This window comes from Schistocerca americana, chromosome 1 (assembly GCF_021461395.2).
Source record: "Schistocerca americana isolate TAMUIC-IGC-003095 chromosome 1, iqSchAmer2.1, whole genome shotgun sequence".
Taxonomy (NCBI): Eukaryota; Metazoa; Arthropoda; class Insecta; order Orthoptera; family Acrididae; genus Schistocerca; species Schistocerca americana.
In genome coordinates this window covers 1,229,275,904-1,229,292,461 of record NC_060119.1, presented here as the reverse complement: position 1 = coordinate 1,229,292,461, position 16,558 = coordinate 1,229,275,904, and the positions used below count along the sequence as shown (strand labels likewise).

At 38.4% G+C, this 16,558-nt stretch overlaps 1 protein-coding gene across 1 annotated transcript in view; it reads right to left on the bottom strand.

The window, feature by feature from the left end:
* Positions 1-16,558, bottom strand: part of LOC124612726 — a 127,317-nt gene that overhangs the window by 89,933 nt on the left and 20,826 nt on the right. The window contains exon 3 of the mRNA XM_047141512.1: positions 1,403-1,623. Within this exon, the coding sequence (XP_046997468.1) occupies positions 1,403-1,623 (221 nt within the window). The remainder of the gene's footprint in view (positions 1-1,402; positions 1,624-16,558) is intronic.

Sequence of the window (16,558 nt, the reverse complement as noted above, 5' to 3'; positions counted from 1 at the left end):
TCCACTGCCTTTCTTTCTGCAACTTCCACACTGCACACTCCACTTCAATGAAAATCTGGCCCATCATAAAAACCACTTATTTTGAAAAATAATGATTACTTTTTTTACAGTCAATATGTCTCTTATTACACTTTATCTCTGAGCAGACTAATATGAACTACTATTAATTACATCTGCATTAAGTCAGAATCTCTTCCAAAGCATTTACAATAAAAATAGCTATCTCTGGCAGCCACATTTACATTCCGTGATTCCATTTGTATTTAAAATTCATAACACAATATTATCAGTAATCATTCAAATGACCTGAATGGAAGACCTGTTCCACACCGCTCTCCCTCCCCAATCATCTCCTATTGTGTTCCAATCAAAGGTGCTTCCTATCTGATCAGCTGTAAGGCTACAGTTGAAACCATCAATATTATATACCAGCTGTACTGAAATTATTGTGCAGCATTATGTGTGGGCATGACAACAGACCAATTGTCTGCCTGCATTGCACAAACTGCAAATTTACCTACCCAATTGCTGAACATGCCACTGACTATAGCACTAGGGATGTCAACAACTACTTCAATACCTGTGCCGTTTATATCTTGCCTCCAGACTGAGCAGATTCTAATGTATCCTCCATTCCAACAACCACCTGGTCTGAACAGATTATATTTTTAATTGGGTATAAATTTTTGAAATTAAGTGTTTGATGGAAAGGTGACCACTGACATAAAAATAACTGGTGCAAAAGAAGGTAACTGCCATTACTAATTTCACTTCATAAAAAAATTTGGTAATTTGGGCTTTATAATATATCAGAAGTAAACCAATTACTCTATAAGAAAAGTAGATGTAAATTTTACGTAGATTTAGAGTTCAGTGAGCATTTTTTGATATTCTAGGAAAGTCTAAGAGTAGTGATACCCAAATACATATTTTAGAGTGGACAGGCAAGAGAGGTAGCCTCTGAATGGTTAATAATGACTTCCAAACTGGATAGAGAAGATGTACTTAGGGAAAAAGGATGAACAGAAGGAAGAATGAATTCAATATGCACAGATGAGGTTTGTAAAATGGGGTGTGGTGAAAAAGACTGTAATAAGATATACAGCAAATATTACAGATAAAAGACCCACAGTTCAAGGAAAGAAAGTCTGCAGTGCTTTTGTCAGAGAAATCAAACAAGATTTGCTAAGTTCATTATTCACAGATCAGAAATAAGAAATGTTTTAAATAATAAAATGCTACATAAAAGTGCACATTACAGAACAAAATTAAGCAGTTGGGCGAAGTACTGACAGAAGAAGGAAAATGATATTAGCACTGGAAAAGAAAAAAGAGAAATTGTAATTGGAATATGAACCTAATTGATCAGTATAGGAAAAAGTGCAAAAAAACGTAAACATACTCATTGTTTTTATACAATACTTCCAATGTAGCAAGATACTTTCTATGTTTGTCCAGGATTGTTTCAGACACAACAGGTACATTATACTCTGGGAACTCTTCTTTCTGTGTATCTGTATAACAACACAGAGCCCACATTTTCTCTACATCTTCTCGTAAAACTTTTATCTGATGCTCTGTTAACAGTTCTTCTTCTTCTTTCAGGTAATTTTGCATGTAATTCTGGAAAAAATAAATAGGCAAAAGACTCAGAAGAAATCATTTATAAAGATAAAATGAAAAAGAAGTAAACTAAATACAATAGAGCATGATCAGGGTTTTGTATCCATTCTATAATGAGGACATTAGTGATAAGGCCAAGGTCAAACTGAGGAAGGATAAGCAAGGAAACTGATCATGTCCTTTTGAAGGGTCATCTGATATCTGCCTTAAATGATTTAGGGAAACCACAAAAAACCTAGATTTGGACAGAGATTTCAATCACTGTGTACCTAAATATGGGTCCAGTGTCTTACTACGGTAGCACTGGACTTGCGGGTAGGGAGTGGGGGCAGAAGATTTCCAATGAAATTCAATACAGATATGGAAGGAATTAACAAACTGAAACTGAAGTCACAAGAATGAGTCATGAGTCACATATGGGGAACTCAGTCAGTAGGAGCATTGTCCTCAAAGAAGACCACAAGTAATAAAACCATTAACCAATAATCATAGGTAATCTTGCGGAGATGACGCAGTTCATACTAGAGTACTACTATTGCCACACTTCTCGCCTTGCTTCTGGGTGACTGACTGAAGACAATAGTTACCTCCACTAATCATTTGTTCTGCTTGTGTATGTATGTCACTTATATAATTAGAACTGGGTAGTGTTTCTACACAACGGGACCTCTGAGACTAGCAAATGCTGGCATCTCAAACTACTGCAACAGCATTTATCCAGCTAGGTTTGCAAGATTTTTCTTACCACATTTTATGACACATAACCTTTGTGTGTGTCACCTCTACTGACCTATCCTTTCTGCCCGCATCTCAAATTATTGTTACAGCATTTATCCAACTATGTTTGCAAGATTTTTCTTGCCACATTTGATGACACACAATCTTTGTGTGTGTGTGTGTGCGCACGCGCGTGTCACCTCTACTCTATTGAACCTATCTTTTCTGCCCCATTAGCACATATAGTTCGGAAGTTAACAGTCAGTTTTCAAGATTAACAACATGCAGTCGGCCTGGGGGCTTTGTTGAGGTTCCTAAAGGAATCTCAGACAATCTACTCCATATTTCACAAACCACTGTGAAGTATATTAAAAAGAGGTACTTCCCACTGTTTTAAAGGCTTTATGTGCACACTCATTAGTTTAATCTGGTCATCATAGACTAGATATTTGTGCAGCATTTTTTCACATAACACTTTGTTTTGAAGCCTGCATCATCTGAGGTTTCAATCAGCAGTACCGTGTTCCACGTCATTAACAACAACATGAACAGCAAGAGTCAACAGACATTTTCCTGAAGTTCATCTAAAGTTGCTTTTACATCTGCCAATTACTCTCCATTCAAGTTGATATGCTGGCCTATTTCACATGAAGTGCACCCAGTAACTGTTGCCCTCATACCAAAGACATTTGTGAAAGTTTGGTGTAAGAAAGCAAATACTGCATGAATTTCCAGAATTTTTGATCAAAATGACAAGATAAAGACCTTTTTGAAATGTGACATTGATAGACAAGGTGGCTTGCATCACTTTCAAGAAGAGCTTATGTTATCCAATTTGGAGCAAATGGATTTACTTTTGTGAAAACAGCCCTCAACTGACACCCGCAGGACATCCAAACGTATAGGATACGAGAATGATGTAGCTGGTTCACATGGATGAAGAAAAGTTATTCTCACTTCACCAATTTCTTCATTTTTTTTTTCTAAAATGTATCCAAGCCACCAGTTTTTCTCAACAAAGTGGTGACATAGCCTTCAGTTTGACCAATGATGTATTTACCCTCCTCAGCTAACCTGCACATCATCTGAAAAGTGTTTCACTAATAATTTTGATGTAGTGTTGAGAGTGACTGCAGAAAATTGCTATGTTGCTATGATTGTCAATACTTCTTCCAGTCAGCTTCTTAAGAACATTTCCAAAGCAGAGTAATCTTCTTGAGTGGAACAGGCAAAATCTATTTTTGTTATGTTATCTACTGCCCATTCAAATAGATCTTGTGGGGTTCAAGTCTGGTTGTGGTACTGCCTTTGCAAACTTGCTTGAGCTGCCAGTCCTGTACAGAACCCCTACTCCACGGCAAGGCGTCATGTGCTGTGGCTGAAAAGTGTCATTTCATGTTTAAGTCTTCCTCATGAAGGCAAAGTTTTTCTTATTTTTGTATTAAGTGGCAGAACCGCCTGAAAAATAATAAATCTTTTTTGGAAGCTTTTGAAATTTATTTGTTAGATATGAAATTAGCCTCTTTTGGAAGGAGTAAACAGCGACTGCATTGCGCTCTAGGCAAAAAGAAACAATGGCGAAGCATACATGCTCAATTTCGTCTTCCTATTTGTGATATACAACAAAAGGTTATTTGAGTTAATATTTCCTGTAAATGCAACTTATTAGTGGATTTTCATTCACCTCAGTCTTTCTTTCTTTATTGACTTGAGTAGTCTGTTATTCGTGAGTGTGCTTGCGTCGTTTATCCAAGTCTCATGTCTCACCAGTGTGTTTACATTTCGTAGCATGCAGTTGCAGCTGCAGCGGTTTATAAAGCTAAGTACTGCCAAAGATGTTTGTGCACTGTATCTGAATATTAAATTTAGTAGTTTTCAATCGTTCATCCTTGTTGTTTGTGCACTGTTATACAGTTATTAAATTTAATAGTTTTCAATGATGGCTTGTACTGTTTGTCCCGAAACAATGGTTTAATAAACTTTTGGAAACATTCACTCACTGTGTTTTTTAGAGTTGCCTGTGTGTTGAAGTGGTTTAGTAAATTTTGTGTGGTACTTTTCAGCTTCTACTGAAATATTTCAGAAAAAATTTCATTTACTGTTCTAACTTCGTTGGGTGTTCCAGTGGTCACTTTGAATTTTTGGTTTTAGCTAAGAAATTGTGTGAAGTTTTGGTGGTATTGGTATTAGCTGTGGTTTAGTAGTATTAATAAAAGTTGTTGCTTTCTTAGTAGAGAGAGAATTTCAAGATCCCTACTGTTAGTACTGTAAATAGTTCTACTGGTGTAATTGAACTTAGGTAACAGACATTTAGTTTTTTCAGTAACTGTAAAATTTTACCACAAGTGAAAAGTGTGGGCTTTGTCATAGGTTTGCGAGTACTGGGTTATGGCATGGGATTTGTTCAAAGTATTTTCATTTGGGGGAAGCCAGTGGGCACTCTAGCGAGATCCTCTCCTGGGAATGCAGAATCTGTAGCAGAAATAAGTTGATAGAGGAGCAGAAGCAGATCTGTGGCCTTCAGGTGCAGTTACAACATGCAAAAGAGGAACTAGATAGGTTGAGGAGGGTTAAGGCTGCTGGGAATGGGACCTGGCAGTTGGCAAGAAGGAGCTAGGAGGAGGAGGTATTCAGACAGTTGTACTGTGCATATATGCAATAGATTTGACCAACTGTCAGAGTTGAGTGGAGAGGAGCGTCTTTTAGCTGTAGGAAACATGCAGCAGTCCTCAGCAGGTAGGAAGCCTAAGTCAGTTGCAAAGTCTAACAGAAAGAAGAAGGTTCTGCTGCTAGGTAGTTTGCACAGTAGAGATGAGGGTCTACAGTTGCAGGAAGTGTTGGGGGATGAGTACCACATCACCAGCATTGTGAAGCCTACTGCAGGGTTGGCTCAGATGACTGACAACATAGGGGCGTTATGTAGGAATTTTACAAAGGAGACAGCAAAGGACCTGGAAGAGCAATTGAATGGAATGGACAGAGTCTTGAAACGAGGATATAAGATGAACAACAACAAAAGCAAAACGAGGGTAACTGAATGTAGTAGAATTAAATCAGATGATGCTGAGGGAATTCAGTTAGATAATGAGACAGTTAAAGTAAATGATTTTTGCTATTTGGGGAGCAAAATAACTGATGATGGTCGAAGTAAAGAGGATATAAAATGTAGACTGGCTATGGCAAGGAAAGCATTTCTGAAGAAGAGAAATTTGTTAACATCGGGTATAGATTTGAGTATCAGGAAGTCGTTTCTGAAAGTATTTGTATGGAGTGTAGCCCCGTATGGAAGTGAAACATGGACGATAAATAGTTTTGACAAAAAGAGAATAGAAGCTTTCAAAATGTGATGCTACAGAAGAATGTTGAAGATTGGATGGGTAGATCACATAACAAATGAGGAGGTATTGAATAGAATTGGGGAGAAGAGAGATTTGTGGCTCAACTTGAGTAGAAAAGGGCATCGGTTGGTAGGACATGTTCTGAGGGAGACCAAGCAACGAATACATGAAGCAGATTCAGAAGGCTGTAGGTTGCAGTAGTTACTTGGAGATAAAGAACTCACACAGGATAGAGTAGCACAGGGAGCTGTATCAAACCAGTCTGTTGACTGAAGACAACAACAACAACAACAACAACAACAACAAGTATGTGTTGTGATTTGTGTTTTGTAGTGTTGCCAACAGAACCTTTCCGCAACTTTGCTTTGACCAACAATTTATTTTTTATTTTTTACTAAATTATTGTATGCGTGTAATTCTGTTTAATTATGTTTCTGTGTATTCTACATCTATCTACATCTACATGGTTACTCTACAATTCACACTTGAGTGTCTGGCAGAGGGTGCATTGAACCATTTTCATACATCTCTACCATTCCACTCTTGAATGGCGCGGAAAAAGGAACACCTAAATCTTTCCGTTCGACCTTCGATTTCTCTTATTTTATTATGATGATCATTTCCCTACGTAGGTGGGAATATTTTCGCATTTGTAAGAGAAAGTTGGTGATTTAAATTTCGTAAATAGATCTCGCCACAAAGAAAACTGCCTTTGTTTCAGTGACTGCCACCCCAACTCGCGTATCATATCAGTGACACTCTCACCTCTATTGCGCGATAACATGAAACGAGCTGCCCTTCTTTGCACTTTTTCAATGTCCACCATCAATCCTGCCTGGTAAGCATCCCACACCACGCACCAATATTTATGTACTGTGTAAGAGTAGGAAATGAGTACTGATAGAGCAAATTTTTTTTAAGGGGGGGAGAAACCGTACTGAGTGGACATAAGTGTATAGTAGTGTGATGGAGTGTGAGTTAGAGAAGGTGCAGAGTGAGAAGTGTAATAGAATCGTGAGTGGGAGGGGGTGAAGGGTGGAAAAGCCTCTTTTCTTTTTAATGTAATTTCATCATTATTTTGTACAGGGTCTTCACCCCGTGCCAGTTTCCCAACCCCACCCCCTCCCCCCAATCACAGTTTCATTCCACTTCTCGCTCCTCACCTTATCCTCTAACTCACACTCCATCACACTGCTATACACTTATGTCCACTCATCACGGTTTCACCCTCCACTTTAAAAAAATCCCTCTATCGCTACTACTTCCCTACTCTTACACAGTACATAAACACACAGAAATACAGAGGGGTCCAAAAAAATGTATCCACTGTTTAAAAGTCCATAGCTTGCAAACTAATTGAAGGAGTATTCTCATATTTGGTGAGAGTGTAGCTTAAAGTTCAACTTAAGGATATCACTGTAGGTGTTTGAAATGGTCACCATCAACATCCACACACAAACGGTGCTGTCGAATTACTGAGTGCAACGTGTTCAGTTAGATATTTGCACAAGAATGTACGATGGATTCTCGAAGTTCATCCAATGTGTGTGGCCTTTGTCGATAAATGACATCCTTGAGTGTTCCCCACAGGCAAAATTCCAGAGGAGTTAGGTCTGGGGAACGTGGTGGATATTCCACAGCACCTCTACGGGCTGTCCATCTTCCTGGTAGATTTTTGTCGAGATACGCCCTAACACGAGTTTGGTAGTGGGCTGGGGCACCATCTTGTTGAAAGTAAACTTTTCCATCTCCATACAAGTCTCGGAAGGCAGGTAAAATGGATGTCTGAAGCTCCTGAAGGTACACCTCACTGGTAACTGTGCCGTCAAAGACGAATGGCCCAATCAAGACCCAGTAAGACAACCCACACTACACATTTACTCCTGGCAAATTCACAGCTTTGTCTACATGGATGTTCGGATTTCCGGCGGCACAGTAGATGCAGTTGAGGCGAATTACTGTGCCATTGAGTTTGAACTGTACCTCATCAGACCACACAATCATCTCTGCAAACTCTTCATCATTGCGCACCATGTTAGTAAACCACTCGCAGTACTCAATTCTACGATCTGGGTCGTCCTCGTCCATTATGTAAAGCAATCGTGGGATGTAGCACTTCCACTTTGCTGTCTTCAAAATTCGCCGAACACTTGAGCGACTCACTCCAGTTTCACGGGCACACTGTCTCACAGACTTCTGTGGTGAGCAAGTGAATTGTTGTAACACACAACAGGAGTTAGCTGGACTTGTGACTGTTACAGGTCGTCCAGATCGTTGTTTGTGTACATCTTTAACACAGCCTTCGGCTTCAAATTTGTCTTGAATGCGACGAATCGTTAAACGTGTCGGTGGCTCTGTTCGATACTCATTTCGCCATTGCCGTTGAACCTCATTAATCTTTTTGTACCACTTCAAAACTGACTTCCTTTCATCGAATGTAAGCCTTGCGCCAGCCATGTTTACTCGAGAAACCAGGTGCAGCTAAGAAGAAAACACTGACTATCTGACGACTGTCATCTGACAAAACAAAACAACGCAATACAACATTTGTGTGGCGATTGCTGGAACTACAAACTATTACACTACCAAAGATGAGACAACTCCGTCAATTAGTTTACCAGTTATTGACTTTTAACCAGTGGATACATTTTTTTCGACCCCTCTGTATCATTAAATAGAATTAGACACACACAATAATCTAATAATTTTTTTTTTAAAAAAAGTTGTAGGTCAAAGACAAAGTAGTGAGAAGGTTATGTTGGCAATACTGTTGTTGTTGTTGTGGTCTTCAGTCCTGAGACTGGTTTGATGCAGCTCTCCATGCTACTCTATCCTGTGCAAGCTTCTTCATCTCCCAGTACCTACTGCAACCTACATCCTTCTGAATCTGCTTAGTGTATTCATCTCTTGGTCTCCCACTACAATTTTTACCCTCCACGCTGCCCTCCAATGCTAAATTTGTGATCACTTGATGCCTCAAAACATGTCCTACCAACCGATCCCTTCTTCTAGTCAAGTTGTGCCACAAACTTCTCTTCTCCCCAATCCTATTCAATACCTCCTCATTAGTTACATGATCTACCCACCTTATCTTCAGCATTCTTCTGTAGCACCACATTTCAAAAGCTTCTATTCTCTTCTTGTCCAAACTGGTTATCGTCCATGTTTCACTTCCATACATGGCTACACTCCATACAAATACTTTCAGAAACGACTTCCTGACACTTAAATCTATACTCGATTTTAACAAATTTCTCTTCTTCAGAAACGATTTCCTTGCCATTGCCAGTCTACATTTTATATCCTCTCTACTTCGACCATCATCAGTTATTTTGCTCCCCAAATACCAAAACTCCTTTACTACTTTAAGTGTCTCATTTCCTAATCTAATCTCCTCAGTATCACCCGATTTAATTTGACTACATTCCGTTATCCTCATTTTGCTTTTGTTGATGTTCATCTTATATCCTCCTTTCAAGACACTGTCCATTCCGTTCAACTGCTCTTCCAAGTCCTTTGCTGTCTCTGACAGAATTACAATGTCATCGGCGAACCTCAAAGTTTTTACTTCTTCTCCATGAATTTTAATACCTACTCCGAATTTTTCTTTTGTTTCCTTTACTGCTTGCTCAATATACAGATTGAATAACATCGGGGAGAGCTACAACCCTGTCTCACTCCTTTCCCAACCACTGCTTCCCTTTCATGCTCCTCGACTCTTATAACTGCCATCTGGTTTCTGTACAAATTGTAAATAGCCTTTCGCTCCCTGTATTTCACCCCTGCCACCTTCAGAATTTGAAAGAGAGTATTCCAGTTAACGTTGTCAAAAGCTTTCTCTAAGTCTACAAATGCTAGAAACGTAGGTTTGCCTTTTCTTAATCTTTCTTCTAAGATAAGTCGTAAGGTTAGTATTGCCTCACGTGTTCCAACATTTCTACGGAATCCAAACTGATCTTCCCCGAGGTCCGCTTCTACCAGTTTTTCCATTCGTCTGTCAAGAATTCGCGTTAGTATTTTACAGCTGTGACTTATTAAACTGATAGTTCGGTAATTTTCACATCTGTCAACACCTGCTTTCTTTGGGATTGGAATTATTATATTCTTCTTGAAGTCTGTGGGTATTTCGCCTGTCTCATACATCTTGCTCACCAGATGGAAGAGTTTTGTCATGACTGGCTCTCCCAAGGCCATCAGTAGTTCTAATGGAATGTTGTCTACTCCCGGGGCCTTGTTTCGACTCAGGTCTTTCAGTGCTCTGTCAAATTCTTCACGCAGTATCTTATCTCCCATTTCATCTTCATCTACATCCTCTTCCATTTCCATAATATTGTCCTCAAGTACATCGCCCTTGTATAAACCCTCTATATACTCCTTCCACCTTTCTGCCTTCCCTTCTTTGCTTAGAACTGGGTTGCCATCTGAGCTCTTGATATTCATACAAGTGGTTCTCTTCTCTCCAAAGGTCTCTTTAATTTTCCTGTAGGCAGTATCTATCTTACCCCTAGTGAGACAAGCCTCTACATCCTTACATTTGTCCTCTAGCCATCCCTGCTTAGCCATTTTGCACTTCCTGTCGATCTCATTTTTGAGACGTTTGTATTCCTTTTTGCCTGCTTCATTTACTGCATTTTTATATTTTCTCCGTTCATCAATTAAATTCAGTATTTCTTCTGTTACCCAAGGATTTCTATTAGCCCTCGTCTTTTTACCTACTTGATCCTCTGCTGCCTTCACTACTTCATCCCTCAGAGCTACCCATTCTTCTTCTACTGTATTTCTTTCCCCCATTCCTGTCAATTGTTCCCTTATGCTCTTCCTGAAACTCTCTACAACCTCTGGTTCTTTCAGTTTATCCAGGTCCCATCTCCTTAAATTCCCACCTTTTTGCAGTTTCTTCAGTTTCAGTCTGCAGTTCATAACCAATAGATTGTGGTCAGAATCCACATCTGCCCTGGAAATGTCTTACAATTTAAAACCTGGTTCCTAAATCTCTGTCTTACCATTATATAATCTATCTGATACCTTTTAGTATCTCCAGGATTCTTCCAGGTATACAACCTTCTTTTATGATTCTTGAACCAAGTGTTAGCTATGATTAAGTTATGCTCTGTCGCAAAATTCTACAAGGCGGCTTCCTCTTTCATTTCTTCCCCCCAATCCATATTCACCTACTATGTTTCCTTCTCTCCCTTTTCCTACTGACGAATTCCAGTCACACATGACTATTAAATTTTCGTCTCCCTTCACTACCTGAATAATTTCTTTTATCTCGTCATACATTTCATCAATTTCTTCATCATCTGCAGAGCTAGTTGGCATATAAACTTGTACTACTGTAGTAGGCATGGGCTTTGTGTCTATCTTGGCCACAATAATGCGTTCACTGTGCTGTTTGTAGTAGCTAACCTGCACTCCTATTTTTTTATTCATTATTAAACCTACTCCTGCATACTACAAAACACAAACCACAACACATAGAAGTACCCAAAACAAACAGAATACAGTGGTGTGCATAGAAGTTGTTGTTCGCCCACTGCTTGAATACTGCTCAGCAGTGTGGGATCCGTACCAGATAGGGTTGATAGAAGAGATAGAGAAGATCCAACGGAGAGCAGCGCGCTTCATTACAGGATCATTTAGTAATCGCAAAAGCGTTACGGAGATGATGGATAAACTACATTGGAAGACTCTGCAGGAGAGACACTCAGTAGCTCTGTACGGGCTTTTGTTACAGTTTCGAGAACATACCTTCACCGAAGAGTCAAGCAGTATATTGCTCCCTCCTACGTATATCTCGCGAAGAGACCATGACGATAAAATCAGAGAGATCAGAGCCCACACAGAAGCATACTGACAATCCTTCTTTCCACGAACAATACGAGACTGGAATAGAAGGGAGGTACTCAGGGTACCCTCCGCCACACACCGTCAGGTGGCTTGCGGAGTATGGATGTAGATGTAAAATTAGTGTACTTAGCTTATTTTCATTCACTTATGTCATATGGTATTATATTTTGGGGTAACTCTTCCCCTTCTAAAAGGATATTTTTGGCTCAGAAACGGGCAGTTCGGGCAGTAAGTGGTGTAGGTTCGTGACCCTCTTGTCGAACCGTTTCGTTGTCTGGGTATTCTGACATTGGCCTCTCAATATATATTCTTTACCATCATTTCTTGTTAACGATATCAGCTTATTCTCAAGATTTAGCAGCTTTCACTCCATTAATACTAGGCAGAAATCCAGTATGCATTTGGATTGCATTTCCTTAACTCTTGTGAAGAAAGGTGTGCAGTACACTGCTGCATCCATTTTCAATAAGCTACCACAAGAATCCAACAATCTTAGCCATAATCCATGCACTTTTAAATCTAAACTGAAGAGTTTCCTCATGGGTCACTCTTCCTGTTCTGTTGAGGAGTTCCTTGAAAAATAAAGCTGATTCCTATGTTATATTGTTGATTACATTTACTTAAATTTATCGTTTGACTTTCTTTGGGTTCATAAACATTTTATTTGATCTGTTAATACTTTTATGTTGTAATTTCATGTACTGACACGTTCCATGACCTTGGAGATTTGCTTCTGATTTTGGTCCAATGGAACTAGATGTGTAAATAAAATGAATAATAAATAATAATGATATACAGTAATGTGCTGTCAAATGGTAACTCTGAGCCCCATCCTGTAGTACTATACTATTAAGTTTGTGGAAAACCATATGTAAGAACAAATTCTGATTGATTAATACTTTCTTTTGTGGAGTTAAGGAATGCTGTTTGTTGCTTGGCAATGAAGTCATGCTGAGCTGAATAGGACATCTTACAACAGAATGAATCCTATAAATTCTTCGGAAGTTATCTGTACAATTTCCAGATTACAGTGGTTGGCTGCACCCACTTGTGGAACTGAACCTCATAAATTACATTTTCATCAAGAGAGTGCTGTAAAAGTTCACATATTACAGTTTCTCCTGGGTGATATTCGCAGTTTCCCATGTTGCAATCAAATAATGATGGGTTGCTTGTAATTGATTAAGTAGTCACTTGTAACTATATTTAGTTAGGCATTTTCTGTCATTAATTTGTGAGTCCTGCACACAAATGGAGTGTGTGCCACTCTGTCCACCTAATACACAATGTTTAGGTCTCAACTCAGCAAATTTAGAGAAAATATTTTTATGTTAGGAAACCTATTTAAAAATGTCTGTAAGCTTCTTTCAGTTACACAAAGTAAGCCTTTCTGATATTTTTGTTTTACTTCCATATGGTTCTGTAACCATCACGCAATCTTTAATACCCGGCTAACTTCATAGTTTTCTTAAAATGAATGTACAGTTTCTAATGATTAAATTTCTCTGGTTTTGGGTTTGTACCTTCCATAAACCCTTTTCTTTCTTTATTTCCTTTTTTATTTTTTCCTTAATTGATGAACAATGTAATTAGGAGCACTAAATTTGCTCATTATCTTCATGATACTCCACTTTTCAGGTAAACTTCCAAGAATCATTGGTTTCTTTACTCTACTTGTAGAATTTAAAAAGTTAGTTTTGAGATTTTGGAGACTCTCATAATTCCTGAAGAGTTAAGCATTTGAACAACCACTGAAGTTGTAGTGAAGTCTGGGTCTTTGTCTGGGATGATTACATCTGATCCAGAAGAATCGGATGATTACCTCTGGGCCAGAAGAATCTTCATCTTCTTCCTTTTTATCACTGATTTGCTCTGTATTTTTCAACCTGGTTACATCTTTCCTACATTTATCACAAGTCATGGAGCCATTTGGTATTTGTGAAAAGAACTCTGGCATCCACACTATGACATTTTTAAGTTATTTTCTGTCTAGTTAAATGATTTGATTTCTTCAATGGGTTACAACACTGCACTCTTAAGCCACTGTTTATAGTTTTGCTTCTAATTTGACTATTAAAAAATACCAAGTTCCACTAAAATATATTAGATAAATAATTGATCAATTTAGGGGCAATAACAGCTTTACACTATACCACATTGTGCTTTAATGGCTTAGGAACACTAATACATAAAAAGTTTAATTGTCCACCTTAGAAAGAAACAATACAGAACACATCCACTCAGCAAAGGCTCTAGTCACTGAAAGGTTGTACAGACAGCAAGTGTATGGCTGGAGGCAGACTGTGCTTTTTCAACTTGTTCACAGGCTGCATGCATGGGCAGGAACCAACTTGCTCAGCCTATGTACAGGGGTTAAAGTCTGTGGAAATTTAGTGTACATTATGATTAGTCTGTTTGGACCAGTACTATTATATTAATACTCTCACCTTTTTCATACCGTATTTAAATTTGCAGTTATAGGTCCCATGTTCAATGTTTTTCTTTTACCAGTTAAAGAATGGGCTATTAGTTTAAATCTATAAAATGAAAGTAAGCAATCAACTTACTATAATTATAGCATATGCTAATTGGTTTTGTTTTAAGATGATGATATTTTGAAATTTCTGATATTTTTAGTTACCTTTCTTTTTTTTTTTAACAATGAACCCACAATAATCCCATGTTTATATTTTGCCATTTGATTTACAACAGTACTAAGTATTGATGGAAATATTGTGAAAATTTTAAATTACATATTTTTTAGAATAAAATTAAATCAGAATTTCAGTTCGCATTTTGAAAAAAAATTCTTAAATAGAATCTATCTTGTGTTGTACATCACTGGAAAGAGCATAAAAAATGCTGCAAAATACATGTTTTCCAGCTCTCTAGATCAATTAGGACAGCTCCTAGTGTGATTTTTAAAAAGTCTGTTCATGTTTTTTTGGTCAGTTTATGAAAGTTTTACATAGTCATGTTTCAGAAACGGTTTGAGATAAAAAACTGAAATTTGGTAATTTTCTTAGTCTCAGTCTATGAGTAGGCCAAATTTTAGCAAAATCTAAAATATAACTTGCTTAGTAAACACAGTTGCAGTCGCATTCAAGTTGTTAGTTGTTATACTTAGATGACTGGTTTCAATCTTCTAAAGAGATCATCATCAGACCTACATTCCTTCATAACTGTAGGTCTGTCCGTGTTGGAGCTGTGTTCTCCACCCCGGCACGAACAGACCTGCTCCATGCCAACAATTCCCACTGTCGGCCATTTAAAAATAAAAATTAACAACTTGAATGTGACCAAGACTGTGTTTACTAAATACATTATAATATTATTAGATAGCTGTTTTCCAAGAAAAATGTTGCAAAAAATTTTAAAATCTGAAATGGTGAGGTAAAATTTTTATTTAAAGTGTGTTGATTTCTCAAGGTATGGCTCCTCTTCTTTATGGTAGGTTATTTGAAAAATATTGTAAGAGTTTTAGTCAGTAACAGAATGTGACTGCTGTGAACTTGCAACAGGCCATGATAGTTTTGGGTGGTGGAGAATGTGTTGTAAGTATGACTCCCAGTTGTGCAGTTAGGAGTAGTTGCTGGTGGAGGTGGGGGGACTCCAGATGGCCCGGGTTGTGAGGCAGCCACTGAAATCAAGCATGTTACATTCAGCTGCAACCTTGATGTAAAGTAACCTACTGTCCCCACGCCCTCCACCCAACACTTTCCACTTCATCTGTCTCATCACCTCCTCTCGATTCACATCCTCACAACCTCATTGTGTTCTGCTCTCTGCCAACACGCTCACTGATCTTTTATTTTTTTCTGCTCCTCTCCTCCGCGTAGTCTGCCCTGTCCCTCCACCACACAGCCTCCTGATGCTGCATCTGGCAGCCTTGTCTGCTGTCCTCTAGTTCTTGCGCACCCCACCAGACAGCACTCTTGATTCATATGAAAGGGTGGCGATAAGCTTGTTAATACGAAAAAAGTGTATGGGGCCTAAAGATGACAATAATGAATTGCCGAAATTGGTAGCATTCAATATAAAATAAAATAACCCAAAGTATTTTGAATTGAGAAGAACGTATCAGCCGGTGTCCCCTGGCCATAATGGACTGACAGAGATCTACATGTTTGGTGCATTTTTGATAATCAGGATTTTTTGAGAACTTGATTGCACTCTGGTTGTCGATTTTTAATGTAGTTGGTTCTTTCCACTTGATTCCCAGACCAACTAGTAATTTTCTCAGCCAAATTGCGTCCTTAGCAGCAGTAGCAGCAGCTACATATTCGGATTCAATTGCACTTAGAGCAACAACCTTTTGCCTCTGAGAAGTCCAGGTTACAGGACCACCAGCCAAAAGAAAAATAAATCCTGTTGTTGACTTTTGCAAAGTAAGATCACCTGCGTAGTCAGCATCAAAAAAACCAACCAGTTGCATTTTGCTCTCATTGGTTGAGTACTATATACCGTAATACGGTGTTTCACTTAAGCACCTCTAAATTCTTTTCACTGCTTGCCAATGTACATTAACATGACTGTTCAAAAATCTGCTCACACTGTTCACTGCAAATGAAATATCTGGTCGAGAGATAACTGTCAAAAACATAAGAGATCCAACCGCTTCACGATATGGTACTTTTGCACCACTGAACTCTTCATCATTAGGTAACAGACTCACATGAGGATCAGCAGGAACACTTAAACCTTTTGTTTCAGACATTCCAAATTTCTCAATTATTCTTCTAAGATACTGGTGTTGACATATTAACATTTTCTTCCCCACACGATCTTGCTCAATTTCCACTCCAACAAAGCAACGACCTTCACCAACAGTGATTTGAAAGAATTCTTTTAGTGGTGTAACAACTTTATGAATTTCTTCCATTGACTTTGATACAATACGACAATCATCTACAAATAATGCTAGCAAGATAACATCACCACTGAATAAATGTGGATCAGCGTCAGTTGCTTTAAAACTATAATGTGAAGGAAAATCTGTAAATTTCTTGTTCCAACACTGAGGAGCTTGC